This window comes from Lissotriton helveticus, chromosome 1_2 (assembly GCF_964261635.1).
Source record: "Lissotriton helveticus chromosome 1_2, aLisHel1.1, whole genome shotgun sequence".
Taxonomy (NCBI): Eukaryota; Metazoa; Chordata; class Amphibia; order Caudata; family Salamandridae; genus Lissotriton; species Lissotriton helveticus.
The window spans coordinates 103,040,444-103,059,939 of NC_136058.1; the positions used below are offsets into that span (position 1 = coordinate 103,040,444).

Sequence of the window (19,496 nt, forward strand, 5' to 3'; positions counted from 1 at the left end):
TAGAGGGCCTTGTGTGCGTGGGTGAGGAGACGGAACGTAATTCTCTTGTGGACAGGAAGCCAGTGGAGGTCTTTTAGGTGTCTGGTAATGTGATCTTGGCGAGGTATGTCCAAAACGAGTCTTGCTGATGCGTTTTGTATGCGTTGACGTTTTTTCTGTAATTTGGCTGTGATTCCGGCGTATAGTGTGTTTCCATAGTCCAGTCGACTCGTGACTAGTGCGTGGGTAACAGTCTTTCTTGTCTCAGGAGGGATCCAGCGGAAGATTTTTTTGAGAATACGAAGTACGTTGAAGCAAGAGGATGAGACTGCGTTGACTTGTCTGGACATCGAGAGTGAGGAGTCTAGGATGAAGCCAAGGTTACGTGCATGGTCTGTGGGTATGGGTGCTGTGCCCAGAGCTGGAGGCCACCAAGAGTCGTCCCAGGCGGAGGGGGAAGATCCTAGGATGAGCACCTCCGTTTTGTCTGAGTTGAGTTTTAGGCGGCTGTGTTTCATCCATTCGGCTACTTCTTTCATGCCTTCGTGAAGATTGGTTTTGGCGGTGTTCGGGTCTTTGGTGAGGGAAAGGATTAGCTGGGTGTCGTCTGCGTAGGAAATGATGTTAAGGTTGTGTTGTCGCGCGATGGATGCTAGTGGGCTCATGTAAATGTTGAAGAGGGTAGGACTGAGTGATGATCCTTGTGGTACTCCACAGATGACTTCAGTTGCCTCTGAGTTGAAAGGGGGGAGTCAGACTCTTTGAGTTCTCCCGGCGAGGAATGAGATGATCCAGTCCAGGGCTTTTCCTTGTATGCCGATGTTGCTGAGGCGTTGTATGAGGGTGCTGTGACAGACTGTGTCGAAAGCGGCGGAGAGGTCGAGTAGAATGAGGGCCGCTGTTTCTCCGTTGTCCAGTAGTCTTCGGATGTCGTCTGTCCCTGCGATGAGGGCGGTTTCGGTGCTGTGTTTGGCTCGAAATCCAGACTGAGAGGGGTCGAGGGAGTTGTTGGATTCAAGGAAAGTGGCGAGCTGGCTGTTGACGGCTTCCTCAATGACTTTGGCAGGGAATGGGAGGAGGGATATGGGTCGGTAGTTTTTAAGTTCAGAGGGGTCTGCTGTGGGTTTCTTTAGGAGGGCGCTGAGTTCGGCGTGTTTCCAGCTTTCTGGGAAGGTGGCAGAGTTGAAAGAGCAGTTGATGACATCACGGAGATGGGGTGCGATGATGGAGTCTGCTTTGTTGAAGATGTGGTGGGGGCAGGGGTCGGTTGGCGAGCCAGAGTGGATGGAGTTCATTAGGCGGATGGTGTCGTCAGTGGTGATTGTGTTCCAGGCGTTGAGGATGTTAGTTGGCGGTGTAGGTTCTGAGGGGGGTGGTGTGGATTGTTCGCGGGGAGTGTTCTCGAAGCTGTTGTGAATGTCGGCAATTTTGTTGTAGAAGAAGGAGGATAACGCATCGCAAAGGTCTTGGGAGGGGGTGATGTCGTTAGATGCTGCGGTGGGGTTGGTGAATTCTTTGACGATGTTGAAAAGTTCCTTGCTGTTATGGGCGTTGTTGTCAAGTCGATCCTTGAATGCTGATTTCTTGGTGGATCGAATTAGTTGGTGGTGTTTGCGGGTGGCTGCCTTGAGGGTGGTCATGTTGGCGCTGGTTGGGGTTTTTCTCCATGTTTTCTCTAGGGTGCGGCAAAGCTTCTTGGATTTTTTAAGGTCATCATTGAACCAGGGAGCCTTTTTGCTACCTGATTTGATTTGGTGGTTTTTCAGGGGTGCTAATTCGTCTGCGCTGTGGGTGATCCATTGCTTGAATTTGGTGGCTGCTTGGTTAGGGTCCGATGAGAGGGTGGGGGGGAATAGGAAGGAACACAGGGGAGTGGGGAAGTCCAGAAGGACAGATACCCTCTTGGCTCAAATTAAACACAGTGGCTCCCCATGCTCACCCAGTGAACCCACTGGACCTCAAAACACACAGCCCAGGCATGACAGGGGCAAAAAGAACCAATGTAAGAGTTTGTACCAGGAAGAATGTGGTAGGCAACCCCTCCAAGTGGGTACAAGAGTACAGGTACCCCTGATTATTGAGTCATGCGGCCACCACTGTCAGTCTTTCCACAATGTGGGTGGAGAGGGCAGTAGGCACTATGTAAAAGAGGATTACTATGCATGCCCAGTACACCTTAGAGCTAAGCTCTCGCCCCATGTAAACAGGGAGACTCTCAGTGGACACATGTGATTGTCATGTTCACTGAGGTAGAGAGCAAAAAAACCTACTGCAACTTTCCAGTTACTTGCCAGGTTTTCACCATATGGCAGGGAAGCACACTGTCCAGAGGTATGCAGAAGGCTTATCCTGCCAACAATCGTTATCTTTTGTTTTCACACTATACCAATTCCAGTTACCCTTCAGAAGCACACTTTGCTAAGTACCTTATACTGTTGCTTTTGAGTGAGACTTTTAAAGTCACTGAGAAAGCTTCAGCACTCCTCCTGGTTTGGATCTAATGTCTCTTCACCCTCTGTCTGGCCTTTGAGTGTATCCTTCCAGCCCTATCCACTTCCAATTCCTTTCTGAAAGTGCATGAGTCTAGTACCATCATTCTTATTTAGTATGGTATAATTGTGTTTGAAGTTTATGCACAGTCGTGTGTAAGATGTTTGTTGTGTTTACTGACATGACAGCTTACATATGTCCTACAGAAAATAAATGTGCAGTTGTCATTTTGTAGGCCTCAATGCAGATGAATACTTACTTCGTTTTTTTACTCCTAAGTACCGATGTGTAGGCTAAAGACACCTTGCCAGGATTACACACATGTGTAAAGTTTGGAAATCATAGGGTGACCACTCACTCTCAAGGTATTATAGATGCTAATGATAAAGCAATAACATGTTAGCTTAAATACATCTAATAATAGAGCTGATAATTTGCCTGCGACATTAACATCAAAATACATAGCGGAATGACATGTTGGGAAAATGTGCCTTTATTATACTTGCAAAAGCATATGTGCAGATTGAACATGCAGCTTGTTTAAAAATAGCATGCAGATAATTGGTGCAAAACACATTACGCATTCATTTCTATCGTACTTCCGTTGCTAGGCCCAGACTAGGCCTCTTCCTATCTTTCTTTATTTTCTCTCTTTAATAAATAATGCTTTTAGGAAATTCTGAAACATGCACAAATGTTTTCAATAGATGACCCAAACTTGGCTTGCTTAAATTTGTCTATGCTGTAGAATGTGCTGACTTTAAAAAATGTATTTAGTCTTCTCTAAGCTTCATGTTCTTATTGTTTTTAGATAGTTTAGCTACCACAGACTCACAGTGCTGAATAGTGAACAGTATATTAAAACAATAATGCTAACATGAAGGCGAGACTCTCATGACTTAACTAGGACCTTGAAAATAAAATGTTTCTGTCTTTGGCGTAGTTCCTTGTTAGGCAGGGGCACACTGAATAGCTAATAGTTTAGAGTCCGTTGAAGTTCTCATGGGAACCAACGATAGATGCTACTAGTATGTGAATGTTTAGCAACTTACTGATACTTTTAGATAGTGCCCTGTCAACTTTGTGAGCTTACTGTGGGAACGAAGGAAGAAGCTGCAGACCATCGGACGATTTCTTCTCACTGGCTCAAGATGATCTAAGATCGAAATGGATTGATACATGTGTTTTTGTGTTTTAAATTAGTGGTCGTTTCCTAGTTAGAGTAGCTGTAGCTCTCTCGTGCTCTCCAGTTTTCGTGCACTTTCTCCTATAGACTTTCCTTTTGGACGCTAGCTGAAAGCTACTACTGACGGTTTTTTGTTACTTGCCACTTTGGCAGTCACTCTTCCTGTTTTAGCTCCCTCTGTTATGATTGTATAGGTGTAGCTATTGCAGCATCTGCTGAGTTCTCTTGAACTACTATTCATGGAGAGTTTGATTTCTTAAATGCTCCATTAATCTCACTCTTTTAAGGAACATTTCATGGTTTCTGCCTACATATATAATACGTTTTAGTATAGAATAGGGAGTATGGTAATTCCTTTATTGATTCTAACCATGATTGCTTGATATTCCAGTAAATAAATGTATCTGACTCACTAATTGAATAAAACGAGAAAAACAATCTACTAACCTCTTGTAGAGAAAATAAAGTTTTTTTGAACTGGTCCAAACTCTCATCATTGACTGAACTAATTAACTGTAATGATGATGTTCATTGAAATGTTTTCGATTTATGCTTCACTCTAAATGGGTGGCAAAGATCCATTCGCCTGAAGAAAAAGATAGGGCAGAGCTGGAGTCTTTTTGTAAGTCACAGGTTGAACCGATAAAATGTAAACAATCTTCACGCTCTAGCACTATATTTCCAGACCTGGGCTTTTCACTTTCAAAACATTGCAAGGAAGTGTGTTAATTTAATGATTTAATTGGAAGCAAAACAGGACTGCAACCGCTCCCAGAATACAGTAGGTTCTCAAAACAAAGCCCCATAACTAGAAACATTGTCTGTGATGATATGGAATGAGGTGGCTGTGCTAGAGGCAATGGTAGACTGCAGGTTTTGTGACTCCAAATCCAACATAACCTTTAGAACAGAATATTTCTAAAAATCCTTTCTGTGCATACGCTAAACACACACCAGTGCGGGTACTGCTGTTGCTGGGGGTTCTGATATTATGCACAAAGTCGGTATACTATCACTTGATGTCTGTGAGTTGAGTGGTGCCTCGTCTGCTTAATCTTACCCCTTTCCAAAGGTGAATTATATATGTGGACTGCTTAGTTTAATGTTCCTTTTCTTTCTGTTTAGCCCTCGAGGCAGCACGCAACGTTTTCAGGGGAATCCAGTCGAAGTCTGCTCATCTGTCTGCTGTGGGTTTTAAGGAACGCTGATGAAACTGTGCTCCAAAAATGGTTTACAGACCTCTCTGTGCTCCGCCTCAATAGACTCTTGGATTTGCTTTACCTCTGCGTTTCCTGCTTTGAATACAAGGTGAGATCTAATGTCCCCTATTATAGAAAACCATTAGAGCTGCTGGCCTTTGATACACATGTATAGATGGAAAGTGTGGTTAATTTCAATAGACTAGAAGCTTACACAGAAAAACTACTAGCTGCAACCCCACCCTCGCCATCACTTGGCAGAGCAGGGCTGTATTGCAGAAGTACCATGGAGGCCCGCTTTGTGCACCACCGGGCACATTGGTATTACAGAAGGGGCCACAGACGCTTGTGCACCCCCTTCTCTAATACAGATGTTGCGCCAGCGTTATCTCAAGAGGGCATTCCCTCATTTGCATGACGTCATGGCCCCATGCAAATGAGGGAATCTCTACCTTTGCACCGCACCGCATTATGGAAGCAGGCACAAAAGTAAAGAAGCTGTCAGGAGGCGCACTGAGAGTGGGCCATAAAAAGGTGGTGCACTGTCAGTGCTTCCCTAATGGCAGCCCTCTGGAGGAGGTAAAGGGGGTCCTGTAGACCCCCAGACATCCCCTTACACTGAGCACACCCGCCTGCAAGAGATCTTTCTCCCCTCTTTTAAGTGCAGGAGGGTGCCACTTGCACAGTAAAACGCAGAGCAGCTTCCAAGCCGTCGCTCCGTATTTCACTTGAATGCTCAGCCCCCCGGCCAGCACGAGGCCACGGCTGCCCTGAGGGTAGCACATTCAATCTAATAGGGTGCACTTTTCCTATTTGTAAATAGCGCACCTGTTTGAAGGTGTGCAGTGGCGCAAACAGGGAAAGTGCGCCTATACGTATTAGGGCCCCTGTATCTTTCCGTTTTCTAATGCATTACAGGAGCACATCATTTTGTGGAGGTTTAATAAAGGTGTGATAATTTATATATCGAAACAAAAGTTAGTGTTGGGTTTCTTAAAAATGATTATTTTTTTGTAAATGTTATCAAACAGGGTGACCAACCTATGTCCACAAGGGCTTAATATATACAAGCCTTTCAGGAAATCCACAGCAGAAACCTTTCCACATGGTGAATTTAGATACAAAGTATTTATGTAGTCAATGGTTATCCTTAAAAGCTAGCAAGACTCTGGCCATCTTGGACCAACGGAACCCAAACCTGCTGTAAAATGTGTCTAACATGAGAGATTCATCTTTGCATCTTTTTTTATCTTCTAGGGGAAGAAGGCTTTTGAGCGAATGAACAGCTTAACGTTCAAGAAATCAAAAGACATGCGAGCAAAACTGGAAGAAGCGATACTTGGAAGTATAGGTGCCCGACAAGAGATGGTGCGTCGAAGCAGAGGTCAGCTGGGTGGGTATATTCTTTGCAGGTTGTTTTGTTTTAAATGTATTACATAAGTGTACTTATGTGATCATTTAAAATAGAATTTTTATAACGATACATTTAAAATATTTTTATTTGTGTTATTTTGATCAGAAATGTTAGGCAGTAGGAGGGCAGGACAACATTTAGCAAAATTGTATATAATTTGTTTTTAAAAGCTGTTACATAAGAATACGAACGACATCTAAGTGCAATACAATGTAAAGGATAAAGAATTGACAGATGTGCGAGCACTTCCAAATTAAAGATTTATGTACAGATTTTCCATGTCTTTAAGACTTGATATCTTGCTATGATAGTGGGGAAAAATTCCAACCGCACAAACAGGTTGAACATAATGCCAATGTTTGTTTCAGACAAAGCAAAAACGAGGTTTAGAGCTAGTAGTAGAGGCAGTATCTGAGGTAGAAGAAAAGAATAAGGCTTAGATGAGTTCACTGTGAGTGATTTAGAGCAATTCAACTACAAATAGTAATTAGGCTGTTACATAGTTGTGATTGGAGTAGGGGTTAGAAGGTTGGAAAGATTAGGGTGTCTCCCATGAAGTGAAATGTGCACAGTCCAGCAGTACCATGAAGATGAAGCTTGAGCATTAGTACAGTGAAAAATTCAGAATAAATAAAATGTGGAGCGGGGTCCAAAGATGGATTGTCGTCCACAGGGGAAAGCCAAGTCCTGTGGCCCAACCCCTACTGCACACAGCCAAAGGTTGTGTGCAGCAGGGGGTTGGCCGCCCGCTTGAGGGTTGGCAATATGTAGCTGGGGGTTAACCTCTTGCTGGGGCAATAGCCACATGCAGCAGAAATCCATTCAAGGTTCTGAGTTTCTGCCAAATTTAGTGAAATTCTGTTCAACCCTTTTTTCTGTAGCAAGGAGAAAAATTTCCTAAGGGAAAAAACTGTTTTGGGACGCCCCTTTTTTTCCCTGGCTTCCGATTGATGAATCAATGCAAAGCTTTCCATAAAGGAACTTAGATGGATTAACTTGTATTTTAAAGTTAAGTGCAGATTCGCCAAACTGCACCAACGTTATTAGCAAGGAGTGTAATGTGCTATTTATAACCATTGTTGAGTTTGGGAAAGGGCCATGCCTCACAAGAGGCATGAGTTGTGTCTGTCCTCATACTGAAGCCGCAAAACCAGTCTAAATATGTGTTAAAATAAAGGGTTTCAAAGTGAAATGGGATATCTCTAAATCCAACTTGGATAGCTTCCACCATCATTAAGCAAACTCCCATTCAGTTAGTGACTTTGTTGCACTTACTTGTGAATTAAACATTATGAGGATAATAATCACAACACAGTGTCCCATAGCTGATATGTCAATTCAATGATTGAAGGTTCACTTCATGAAGATTGCTGCCTCGAATCAGACTTTTCTCTGAGTCCTTACAGTAGAGTAATTATAAGGTACTTTCACAATTAGGATTAACATTAATTCAGTGGGTGTTCCTCAGTTGAAGTGTTATAGTGGGACAGAACACTTGAGAGACTCACTCCACATAACATAAACAGTTAGCTATTCATGTGTGACATATTTCTAGGATCCTCCCTAAAATATATAGTTCCAAACTGTATACTTTTCAGACTAGGCATGGTTTTCTGAGTGGTGGCTTCTTAATGAAACTCACTGCCTAGCAACTGGTGTGCTGAAAGTAAACATCTTCACTTCTTCGAAGCTTTTACATCTCCATTTTCATGCTGTAATGACTAAAGTGGTTCTCTGCCAGTATCCACAACCTAAAGCAGGGCCGAGAACTTGTTGGATTGTTGCACCCTGCACATAAAAGGAAATCAGTTTAGTGAGCTGTAGAGTAACTTTGCAAAGCTAACTTGCTAGAACTGGAGTAGAATTAGTAATTCATGTTTTCTGAATGTCCAGAGGACAACCCTGATTTGTGGTTGGCTGTGTCATCCAGTGCATATAGCAACAACCTGAACTAGATTATTGAAGAACTAGCTTCTAATGTCCCCCTGATAAGGGACGTTATGATTCTCCACTTATTTTTGCTGGTGGCACCACTTTATTGGTAGTGCCATTTATTTTAAAATGTTTGGAAACCTGTACGGATTACTATCTTTGCTATTTACAAAATCAAATCTAATGTTTTTTTTTACCAGAGACACTGCCCCCATAGTACCACCAAAGAAAGACTTCATAGTTGAAGGGCAAAAATTTGTCTTGGAGAAGTTGAATATTTGGGATTGCAGTTATTTTTCACGAGTATGCTACAACTTCTGAATAGCATATAGGCATTCTTTAGTGTATATAATTTGCACAGCTTTGATAAAGACATTTTCACAATTGCACATCAATATTTGGGGTCATTAGTCAACAGAATTGCTATCGTTGTAGTGGTTGAAAGAGGGGGAATAGCACGCAAAATGCATGATAAAGGGCTCGTTTACCAGATCATATTTGCATCAGAATAATGTATTCATTAATATTATGCAACATGAAGATTCTAAAACAATCGCACCACTTTAGCTGATAGCCAGACCTTTACATGTGCAAGTCTTAATTATTGTTTTTTTTGGCAGCTTTAGTTGACACCACCACTTAAGAGTTTCAACACTTCCTTCCTATTCTAGAGCCAGTCAGATGAGATATTTTGTCGATTAATTCATTGTTAAAGTCTGCTTTGAATGAGAACCATATCCTTCCTTATTAAATCACCCTCAACCACAAATAAGTGAGTGAAAAAAATGTTGGGGTTATTTTGGAGCTCTACAAGTCATCATTTGCCACTGTGATAGGAAATTAACAGAGACCTCTTTAAATGGTGCACTAGGAAATACAAAGGTTTCTTTGAATGACTAATTTTAGCGAGTAGGTATGGGGATTACTGACATTGCCATTGGTTGCTATTGATGGCCTGAGAAAAGAAAGTGGAAGGGTAGCAGAAACAGAGGATGCAAAGTACACTGAAACCCAAGGGGCAGTCCACAATGTCTACTTAGATTTAGGTCACCTGCATCCAATTACACCAGCCCATGGGGTTACCTTGGATGCTTCCATATCCATCCAGACATCAAGATTGTGATGTCAGAACTAGCTAAGTTGAAAACCCCAAGATTGGATCTACTCCTGGCTGCCTTTTTAAAACATTCTCAGATGTACACATTGGATGAGGATCAAAAGACATACTCTCACACAAGTCCAAGGAAGCAATTGTAGTAGTGCTTCCCAAACCTCGAGAAGACCCATTTAATGAGACATTGTGCCATCCATGATCTAGGCTAACATTTTTAACATTCGGGGTAAATTTGGGCTAAACACCTGTCTCATTTACTACCAACACTCTTTAATTCACCTATATCACAGCATGTTCACCCTGGGTCGTAACATCTCACCTCACAAGATACAGAGACCATTACAGATGCTGGTGGTATCGCCTGTCACTGCCTCAATGTTTCTGATAGAGACTCCTACCCGCAGATTTCTTAACATAGAATATTCCCCAGGTGTCAGACTGTATCTAAAAAAAGTACCTCTGCGCTATAGAAAGTGGCGTAGATCAGCTCCATGTTGATATCATTCGTGTTGGAATTGACATTGCAGTGCCCATAGAAGTGCCCCCCAACAACGTTTTGACTGAGGTACTTCACACAGGAGCAGGTTCGGCTGAACCTTTGCTCACTTTCAAAGGAAGCCCTTACTGACGTTCTCCTAGGCACCTGGGCAAAAATCTTGCCTGATGCCACTGCCCTGCCCCAGAAGACGCAGCCTTGGTCTCCCTGCACCCCTCCCCTGATCGCCTGGTTGTGCAGGCCTCAACAGCCAAGGTCAAGCTCAATGCTTTCCTCCTCCACACCACTGGACAGATATCCAAGAGGTAGGACAATTTTGGGAAGGCTATTTTCTCTTCTACCAGCCTAGTTCTGCAGTTAGTGAACACAACATGCCTCTTGGGCTGATATTCCCATGCGTTGTGGAGTTTGGTTGCTCAGCTGTTTCCTAGGCTTCCCGAGGAGGGGGAAGCCATCCTCAACCAAGCCATCAATTAATCAGTAAATTTATATCGCGCAATTAATCACCGGAGAGGGTATCCAGGTGCTTGAGAGCCATGATGGTTCCGGTGACTCAATCGAACATCCAGGTCTTTAGTGCTCTCTGGAATTCTAATAGAGATATGGAGGTCCGTTGTTGCAGAGGGAGGTCATTCCAGGTTTGTATTGCAAGCCTTAGTAGACGTTGGGTTGTAGTTATGTTTCCTATTGGGTGCGGGCTGGATACCACAGGTTCCCTGAGTAGAGCCATTCCTTGTACAGTGGCTCTGCATTGTAAAGCCTGGTTGCGGTCCACTGGGTTCTCGGGGGGGCGTAAAGTCGTCCTTGATTGACATGCCCTTTGATGGCTCTCACCTAGTTGGTGACAAGGCTTACACAGCACTCAAGTGCTTTGGGGAGAGCCGGGTCACCACCAGATCTCTCAGGCTTTCTCTAACTGCTCGGTCCCAGCAACATTCTGCAGATGTGGTTGTGGCATGTATGTGCATACGCAGTACCAACCAAAACCGCCAATCCAGCCCAGCCGACTAACCAGTCTATTCGTGGATGGGGTCGTGGACTGTGAGAATGTGCCCTCTTTCTGCATAGTTGCCCCCACTTTTTGCTAAATTGCTGATGTGCTGTGACTGAGTGGGCCCTGAGCTCCTGCTAATCAGGTACCCAAGGCCTATGTTCTTTCCCTAAAACCTGCATTGAAGCCTAAACCCAATTGGCACCTCTGGCCACAGGTCAGCCCCTAGTAAATGGTACCACAGGTACCCAGGACACTGACCAGAGAAGGCCTCAAAGGGCTGCAGCACTTATTGGGCCACCCTTAAAGGTCCTGTACCATTAAACTCACACACTGCCTTTAAAGGCTGTGTGTTTTGGTGCAGAACAAAGTGAAGAGCCAACATGGCACACATCTCTGTGTGCCATGCCTACAACCCACTTCCCTGGCCTAGGTCAGTCATCCTTCTAGCTGGGTGCAGTATACCAGTGGTGAGGGTACAGGGGCATGAGCCCTGTACCCAGATGGTGTCTAAGTCCATTCTTAGACATTGTAAGTGCAGTGCTGCCATTAAGAGTATATGGTGCTGAGAGTTTGTCATTACAAATTCCACAGCACCATAATGGCTACACTGAAAACTGAGAAGTTTAGTGTCAAACTTCTCAGCACATTAAACCCACACTGATGCCAGTGTGGGATTTAATGAAAAATGCACACAGAGGGCAACTTAGAGATGCCCCCGGAACACTAACCTACCACTAGTGTCCACACTGAGGGGCTGTTTTCAGCTGCCATCACCACACATGTTGCTGGACCCCTGGGTCGAGATCCTGCTGCTCTCTGGGGCCTGAAACAATGCATATTCTGGGACGAGGTGCCAATCCTCCTTCCCCAGGATGGGCAGGGTTCCCGAAGGGGAAGCTTCAAAGGCTTGCCACCTTTGTGAGCTTCCCAGGCCACTTGCCGCTCTCAGCAACTGGTCCCCACTGGTTCTGACCACCACCTTGGGCGGGAGAACCGGTGAGAAAAACAAGTGGGGAAGAGAGGTGTGCCCACCTCTGCCAACTCCACCCCTCTGGTGGGGGAGGCAAGGTGAAGCGCAACTCTCAGTCCACGCCAACCAGGGACACGCTCATGCCCCCCTTCCACTGGAGGGGGGCATAATAAGGGGTGTACCCACCACAGGAAAGGGACCCGTTGGTCCCTACCTTTTTGCCTTCCTGTAACGCCCCTAAATCTAGTATTTTGTGGCTCCCCTGAACCTTGCTTCTTAAGACAACTAGAAACTACAAGGAGAAGAAGAAGAAGGACCGAACAGTCGTACAGTAGCTAACAAGAGGAAGACACCCCCTGACATGGCCCCAGCCCTACCGGCCTGTCTCCACCTCAGAACCTGCTCCTGCAAAATCCTGGTGTGTCCTGCAGCCAGCAACCTTGAAACCCCTGGAGGACCTGCCTGCCATCAACCTCAAAGACTGTGTCTCCCGTGAACACAGGATTTGGTCATCTGCAACCTCTGGCTCCAGCCAGACACCGCAAATCCGCCCCACTCTGGACCCGCCGTCCACAGCCCAAGCTCGAGTGGGCAAACACCACAAGGAGGTCGCCCCGGTGATCCTGACCCGAGATCTGGGGACCCCTGACCTGCCTCAAGCCTCCAGCCAACGTCTGCAGCCTAAATCCAGAAGGTCCCCCCAACCGCGACCAGGAGCTGGTAAGAAGATCCGACGCCAGAAGGCACCCCTGCACCCAACACCCCATGACCTTGGGTGCCCAAACCAATGGTGCCTACCCAACTCCTAACTTCCCAACTTACTCTCAAAGTGGTAGTCGCACCCAGAAGACCGTCCCCAAGATTGCAGTGCCTTTGCAAACCAGGGGTTCCCCATTGAAAACAACAGGGCGCCCGACGTGAAACAGCACCCTGCACCCGGGGGCCCTAGTGCCGCTGAGGGTGCACCTTTGGTGCTACTTTGTGTCCCCATCTGCCCTGAGCTAAAGTCTAGGAGCTTTGCTCCCACAACCAAGTGGCCTGCTTGTCAGCAGCCAACAACCAGAGGACCCCTATCCCCTATTGGATAACATTGGGCCTCAGCACTCTGCAACCGGCTGCCCTAGTGCCGCTGAGGCTGTAACTAGAGTGTATCCTTGACCCTGGGGGACTCCTTAGTCTACCCCCAGAACCTCAACTCTCACTACCAAATATTTACCTTAAAACCGATAACACAATTTTCCTCCATAGGATAACATTGACTATTTTTCTTGGAAACGTTTTTAAGTGTGGATTTTGAAAACCTAAAGAAATTCTTTAAAACTGCACTAACTAACAAAAACGATTTTACTTACCTGTTAACAGGAAATGTCCCAGAGTAGTATCCAGGTATACTACTCTGAGTAAGAAAAGTAACTCACCTGTAATTTTACTGAAAAACCCATTCAAGTCTATGTACTGTATTTACAAAGAATTGCATTTTTCTGAAACCATACTGTATGTCAAAACAAAGTGCTTATACAATTTCAATTCAAACTGTTTACAAGCTGCATTACTACTGTAAAGTATTTATTGCTTACCTGTGCCAGGCTTGCTTTGTTCTAGAAAATGAAATAACTAAAAGAATATTTTCAAACAAAAGCAATTGGTCTGAAGTTCAGTCTTTCAGTATGTGAATTCATTTGCTGACTGAGTGTGTACAACAAATGCTTAACACTGTCCTCTGATACTGCCTTACTGCTCCACCAAACTACCACAAATAGTGAGGTGTTATCTAACTTTACCTCTGCCTACCTTTGGGGATCCACTGGACTCTGTGCTCACTATACCTCGAGGACGAGGGAGCCATTCCATGCTGTGCCCCTCTGACATCCGAAGCCTATAAGCCTCTTTAGTACACCCTCTGTCCAGCACGGCCATCTGTTGGCAGCAGGATCAGGCACCATCTGCCCTAGTCTTCGCCGATTACCTCAGACAAATGAGGGCTTTAGATTGTGCAGAAAGGCTATGCCCTTCCATTTGTGGAAAACCCTCTGCGTTTGCCACCATCCAAAGAGCAGCTGGCGAAGGACCATCCCTTCTCGCTGCATCAGGAAGTACAGGCTTTTCTGCCAAAGTAGCTATCGAGAGGGTGCCCGCACCGAAGGTAGGGCGTGGTTGTTAATCTTGCCAGTTTCTGGTGCCCAAAAAGGATGGAGACCTCCATCCTAATTAAGATCTGCTCCCTCTCAATTGCTTTCTGAGAAAAGAGAGATTCAAGATGCTCACAGTGGCTCAGGTTCTGTCTGCCCTGAACCCTGGATGGTAGCACCGGACCTGCAGGACGTGTATTTTCCATACTGCTGGCCCGCAGACGTTACCTGCGGGTCGCAACGGGTATTTCTAGGTCGCTGCCCTCCATTTTGTCCTTACTAGTGCCCTCCGGTGTTCTCAAAAGTGATGGCAGTGGTTGCAGCCTCTGTGGCCGTTGGGGGTCCCATCTACCTCGATGACTGACTGCTGAAGGTGGGCTCATCCCATCCGGTTGTCACTCCCTTCAAGACTACGGAGGACCTCCTGTATTTGCTATGGTTCGCATCAATGTGCCGGAGTCACACCTGACCCCCTCGCAGATGCTCCTTTTCATTGGAGCCCTACCTCGATGACTGACTGCTGAAGGTGAGCTTGTCCGAGCCAGTTGTCACTCACTACAAGACTACGGAGGACCTCCTACATTTGCTGTGGTTCACTATCAACGTGCCAAAGTCACACCTGACCCCCTCTTAGATGCTCCCTTTCATTGGAGCCATTCGGAACACAGTGTGATTCCACCCCTGTCCTCCAAAGCAGCGAGCAAGGATATTCAGGCTAGGATTCTGACATTTCAGCCCCTATCCTGGATTTTGGTGAGACTGACTCTGAGGCTGCTGGGTCTCAAGGCCTCCTGCATCCTGCTGGTGAAGCATGCCCAATGGCACATGCAGGCTCTGCAGTGGGACCTGAAGTCCCAGTGGGCGCAGCATCAGGGAAATCTTTCTGACTTGGTCCAGATATCGGAGGGGACTGCACAAGATCTGCAGTGGTGGCTAACGAACCATGATTGGCCCAGCAGCAGATCCTTCTCCCTTCCCTTCCCTGACATGAACTGACAGTGGTGACTAATACATCACTTCTGGTTGGAGTGACCACCTGGGCAAGGTGTAGATCAGAGATCTCAAGCAGAGTCTTAGCCCCACCCCAACCTTCTGCAGCTGAGAGTGATTAGTTTGGCATTGAAAGCTTTCCTTCCATCCATCAAAGAAAGGTTGATTCAGATGTTCATGGACAACACCACTGTCATGTGGTATTGTAGCAAGCATGACGGGTGGGGCCATAAAGGCTACGCCAGGAAGTTCTGCACCTCTGGACTTGGCTAGAGCACCAGGACATCTTTCTGGTTGTACAGCACCTAGCAGGGTCACTGAACGCCAGGGCTTATGAACTCAGCTGTCGCTGCCTTGCAGTTCATGAGTGGCATCTACACCCTGAAATGGCACAAGGTCTTTTTCATATATCGGGAGAACCGCGGCTCAATCTGTTTGCCATTGGCGAGCACAGGCAATGTCCGCACTTCTGCGCATTTGAGTTTCCAAAGCCGTTCTCACTCAGGGGTGCATTCAGCATCAAGTGGAGTTCAGGACTCATGTATGCCCTTCAGCCAATACCACTCTTGCCCACCTTCTCAAGAAGATCAGGACCGACCAGACCCAAAGCATTCTATGGTAGTATGGTATGCCGAACTCCTGAGAATGAGCATTGTTAATTCGATCAGGCTGCCCCTTTGGGAGGATCTCCTATCGCAGCAACAGGGCAGGGTCCTGCACTTGAAAGTTACAAATGGGGGTGGGGTCGCACACTACTCACACACCGGCGGTGTCGCCCCTAAGGACTCTGGTCAATGTAGTAAAGTGTTTGCGATGCATCATCTTTCGATCTTCTGCTATCTTCGCTGTCTTCGCCATCCCTGGACACGTGTTTCGGGGTATCACCCCTCGTCAGCAGGGATAGGCCGTGTACTGGGGTTGCCGATGGCTGCCAATATCTGCCAGGTATAGTACCACTCAGGCGCGTAGGTGCAGCCATCGGCAACCCCAGTACACGGCCTATCCCTGCTGACGAGGGGTGATACCCCGAAACACGTGTCCAGGGATGGGGAAGACAGCGAAGATAGCAGAAGATCGAAAGATGATGCATCGCGAACACTTTACTACATTGACCAGAGTCCTTAGGGGCAACACCACCGGTGTGTGAGTAGTGTGCGACCCCACCCCCATTTGTAACTTTAAAGCTCCCGTGAGCAGTGGGCTGACGAGCCTGGGATCCCGCACCTACGCGCCTGAGTGGTACTATACCTGGCAGATATTGGCAGCCATCGGCAACCCCAGTACACGGCCTATCCCAGCTGACGAGGGGTGATACCCCGAAACACGTGTCCAGGGATGGCGAAGACAGCGAAGATAGCAGAAGATCGAAAGATGATGCATCGCGAACACTTTACTACATTGACCAGAGTCCTTAGGGGCGACACCGCCGGTGTGTGAGTAGTATGCAACCCCACCCCCATTTGTAACTTTAAAGCTCCCGTGAGCAGTGGGCTGACGAGCCTGGGATCCCGCACCTACGCGCCTGAGTAGTACTATACCTGGCAGATATTGGCAGCCATCGGCAACCCCAGTACACGGCCTATCCCTGCTGACGAGGGGTGATACCCCGAAATACGTGTCCAGCGATGGCGAAGACAGCGAAGATAGCAGAAGATCGAAAGATGATGCATCGCAAACACTTTACTACATTGACCAGAGTCCTTAGGGGCGACACCGCCGGTGTGTGCGTAGTGTGCGACCCCACCCCCATTTGTCCTGCACTTGAAGCTGAGCACTCTCCACCTTCATGTGTGGAGACTGAACGGTGACAGTTGAGGGTTTTTGATCTTCCTCCCGGGGACTGTGATGTCTTCTTGACAGCCAGGCGTCCTGCCACTAAAACTGTATACGCCGACCATTGAGATAAATTTGTGACTTGGTGTTCCTCACGCCAGGTGGATCCCTTTTCTGCACCTCTGTCAGAGGTGTATCTGTTTGTTTTCTCTTTAGCCCAGCAAGCCCTTGCCCTGGGCACTATTAAGGGTTACCTGTTAGCCGTTTCGGGTTTACTGTAGTTGGTGGCTCAACCCTCCCTGTTCAAGTGACCTGTCATTTTCTGAAATGTTTGCAACACTTGTTCCTCCAACCCTGTTCATGCTTCCCACAATGGGACCTCAATCTGGTCCTCTCATTTCTCATATGTTCCCCCTTCAAGCCCCTACACACCTGTTCTCTGCAGCTCGACTATTAAGACAGTTTTTATACTGCCCATTACATCGGCCGGGAGTGTCAACAAGCTTCAAACTCTCTCGGTTTACCCTCCATACTCCAGCGTTTTCCCTGACAAACTGGTTCTTTGGATGTGTGCCTCTTTCCTCCTTTTCCCCATAGGAACCTATGAAAAGAGATTCTGGGCTTAAAAAAATGTCTAAATGTTGAGCGGTGTTGTTCGAAGAAAATAGAATTCTATGGCAAAGTATAAAATGCCAGACTTATCTTGTATGGCGAGATCCTAAGGTGTGGTATCTAGGCATACCACCCCAGTACTTAAAATAATTCCAAAGTAATCTGAAAGTACTTACTATATGATTCCAACTGCATTTGAAAGTGATACACACTTGTAAAGAATTGTAATTTCAAGCACTACTGCATTTCCTTAAACAGTCTTGCATCTGAAAGTATATTCTACTCACCTGTGCCATGACCTGCTTGGTTCTAAAATAAAAAATAAGAATATCTTTTTTATACTTACCTCATTAGTCTGAATTATGTTTCTGAGTGTGTGTATCAGTCCTTGATTGAGTGAATACAATAAATGCTTAACACACCCTCTGGATAAGCTTAACTGCTTGCCCACACTGCCACAAAAAGAGCTGTTAGTACTTACCTAACTTAACCTCTGCTATACATTTGGGGACTCCCTGGATGCTGTGCACACTATACCTTACTTTAGGATAGTATATACGTAGCCAGCTTTCTACACTGTATGAACACAAATCTTGTGTTGACGCATGAAAGCCCTGCAAGAGGTTGAGGATGTTTGAACTAAACCCCTACCACCACCACCTCACAGCCCACAGGTGTGCAATATAGTCTGATCTGATTTGTGATTAATACAACCACTAACCATTATAGGTAACTTGACTGTGAGTCATTTACCACGCACCAGGGAAAATATGACACTCGCTTTTTAACTTAAATTTTGCAGAAAGAAGTCCCTCTGGAAGTGCTTTCGGAAGTCAAGAGAATCTAAGGTGGAGAAAAGATATGACTCATTGGCGACAAAATACAGAAAAATTTGACAAGTAAGCCACATTACAAATATGACTGCAGTGGTTTTTTTCAGATACTGTGTTATCACACATTTTTTGTCTGTCAAACAAAACCTTTTAACATCCTATGGCTTTTCCGCATTCTCTAAAGATTTCGCACTGGAGTGCAAATAATCTACAGTGGCTTTGAATTGAGAAGCAGAATTTATGGGTTCTTTGGTGGTGTGCAAGTTCTGCAGTGCAACAGTTATGGTGCATGGCAGTGAAGTACATGTAGACTGTGCTGCTTTCTCATGATCACAACGTAAAGATTTCGGGCTAAAATGGGACCCCAAATGTTATGGATCATATTTCTTTTTCCATCGTTTCTGAGCCCTAAAATCCTGTTTTCTGTTTCTGCCCTAATTGCGCACTCTTGATTGTGTTTCCACATGTGCTGTGTATTTAGAGGAAACAAAGCAACAAGGTATCGTACAACTGGTGTGCTGCTTGTTTATGTATTTTGTGCTTCTCCATAATTGACCGGCATAGTTCCAGTTTATTTGTGGAGTTTCTTGTTTACTTATCAGACCCAGTGTTGCTGTGTGCCCTCTGGTTGTCATAAATATGCTTCTAAATAGTCAATATAGTGGGTGTTAAATCATTGGCATAGATTTTCATTGCAATGCTGAGTCCGCACTAGATTAAAACTACAGTTTGCAGTGTTTTACAGTAGTTGTGCGTTGCAGGTCTGGTGTGTGCTTTTCCTCTGAAAGAGTGCTAGAAGCATCTTCAGCTATGAAATACTAGTGAGCAGCCAAATGGCACACTGGTGTCCTTTCCTGCTGCAAAAAAATTGTAGAACTTTATCTTGGTCAGTTTTGCCAATGGCCGTTCAGAGAGTAGTTTCTTGAAGGAAATCCCCCCTTCCAACATCAAATTACACAGTATTGCATAGAACATAGCTCAATAAATGTAGCTCAGTTTCCAATTAATCAAACAGCTCCAGCTGATTTGTTTGGCCAGTCTTCAACACATAATTGTATCAAATATTCACCAAAGAAGCACAGTCAGGTTCCGTCCAATATGGACATCATGAAACTTCTCTGAACTAGTCCATGCAGAGCTCAAAATAATTATGGCCCTCAAGCCTTGGCGTCCATGTTTTCATAGAAGACTCCTTCTGTGTATTTGCCTGGAAACTACATGCGACAAATCAGGTTTTTGTTTTATTATTATTTCTGCCCTACTTCATCTCTCTTTATTGATTTTTCCTATATGTTTAGAAGCAACAAAATAGCAAGGTATGGTAAAATCGGTGTGCTGCGGGTGTGGTTAACTTAAAAGCTAACCTTTTCCGATAACTAGCAGTT

At 45.6% G+C, this 19,496-nt stretch overlaps 1 protein-coding gene across 14 annotated transcripts in view; it reads left to right on the plus strand.

Annotated features, from left to right (window-relative positions):
* The window catches only part of DOCK7 (dedicator of cytokinesis 7), an 870,736-nt gene that overhangs the window by 641,912 nt on the left and 209,328 nt on the right, over positions 1-19,496 (plus strand). For 8 of the 14 annotated variants that reach the window (XM_078669501.1, XM_078669525.1, XM_078669446.1 and 5 more), the window contains 3 exons: positions 4,781-4,963; positions 6,112-6,247; positions 18,081-18,177. In XM_078669501.1, the coding sequence (XP_078525627.1) occupies positions 4,781-4,963; positions 6,112-6,247; positions 18,081-18,177 (416 nt within the window). Of the gene's footprint in view, positions 1-4,780; positions 4,964-6,111; positions 6,248-18,080; positions 18,309-19,496 lie in introns of all 14 variants that reach the window. The other 6 variants (XM_078669468.1, XM_078669509.1, XM_078669533.1 and 3 more) reach the window with 3 other exon arrangements.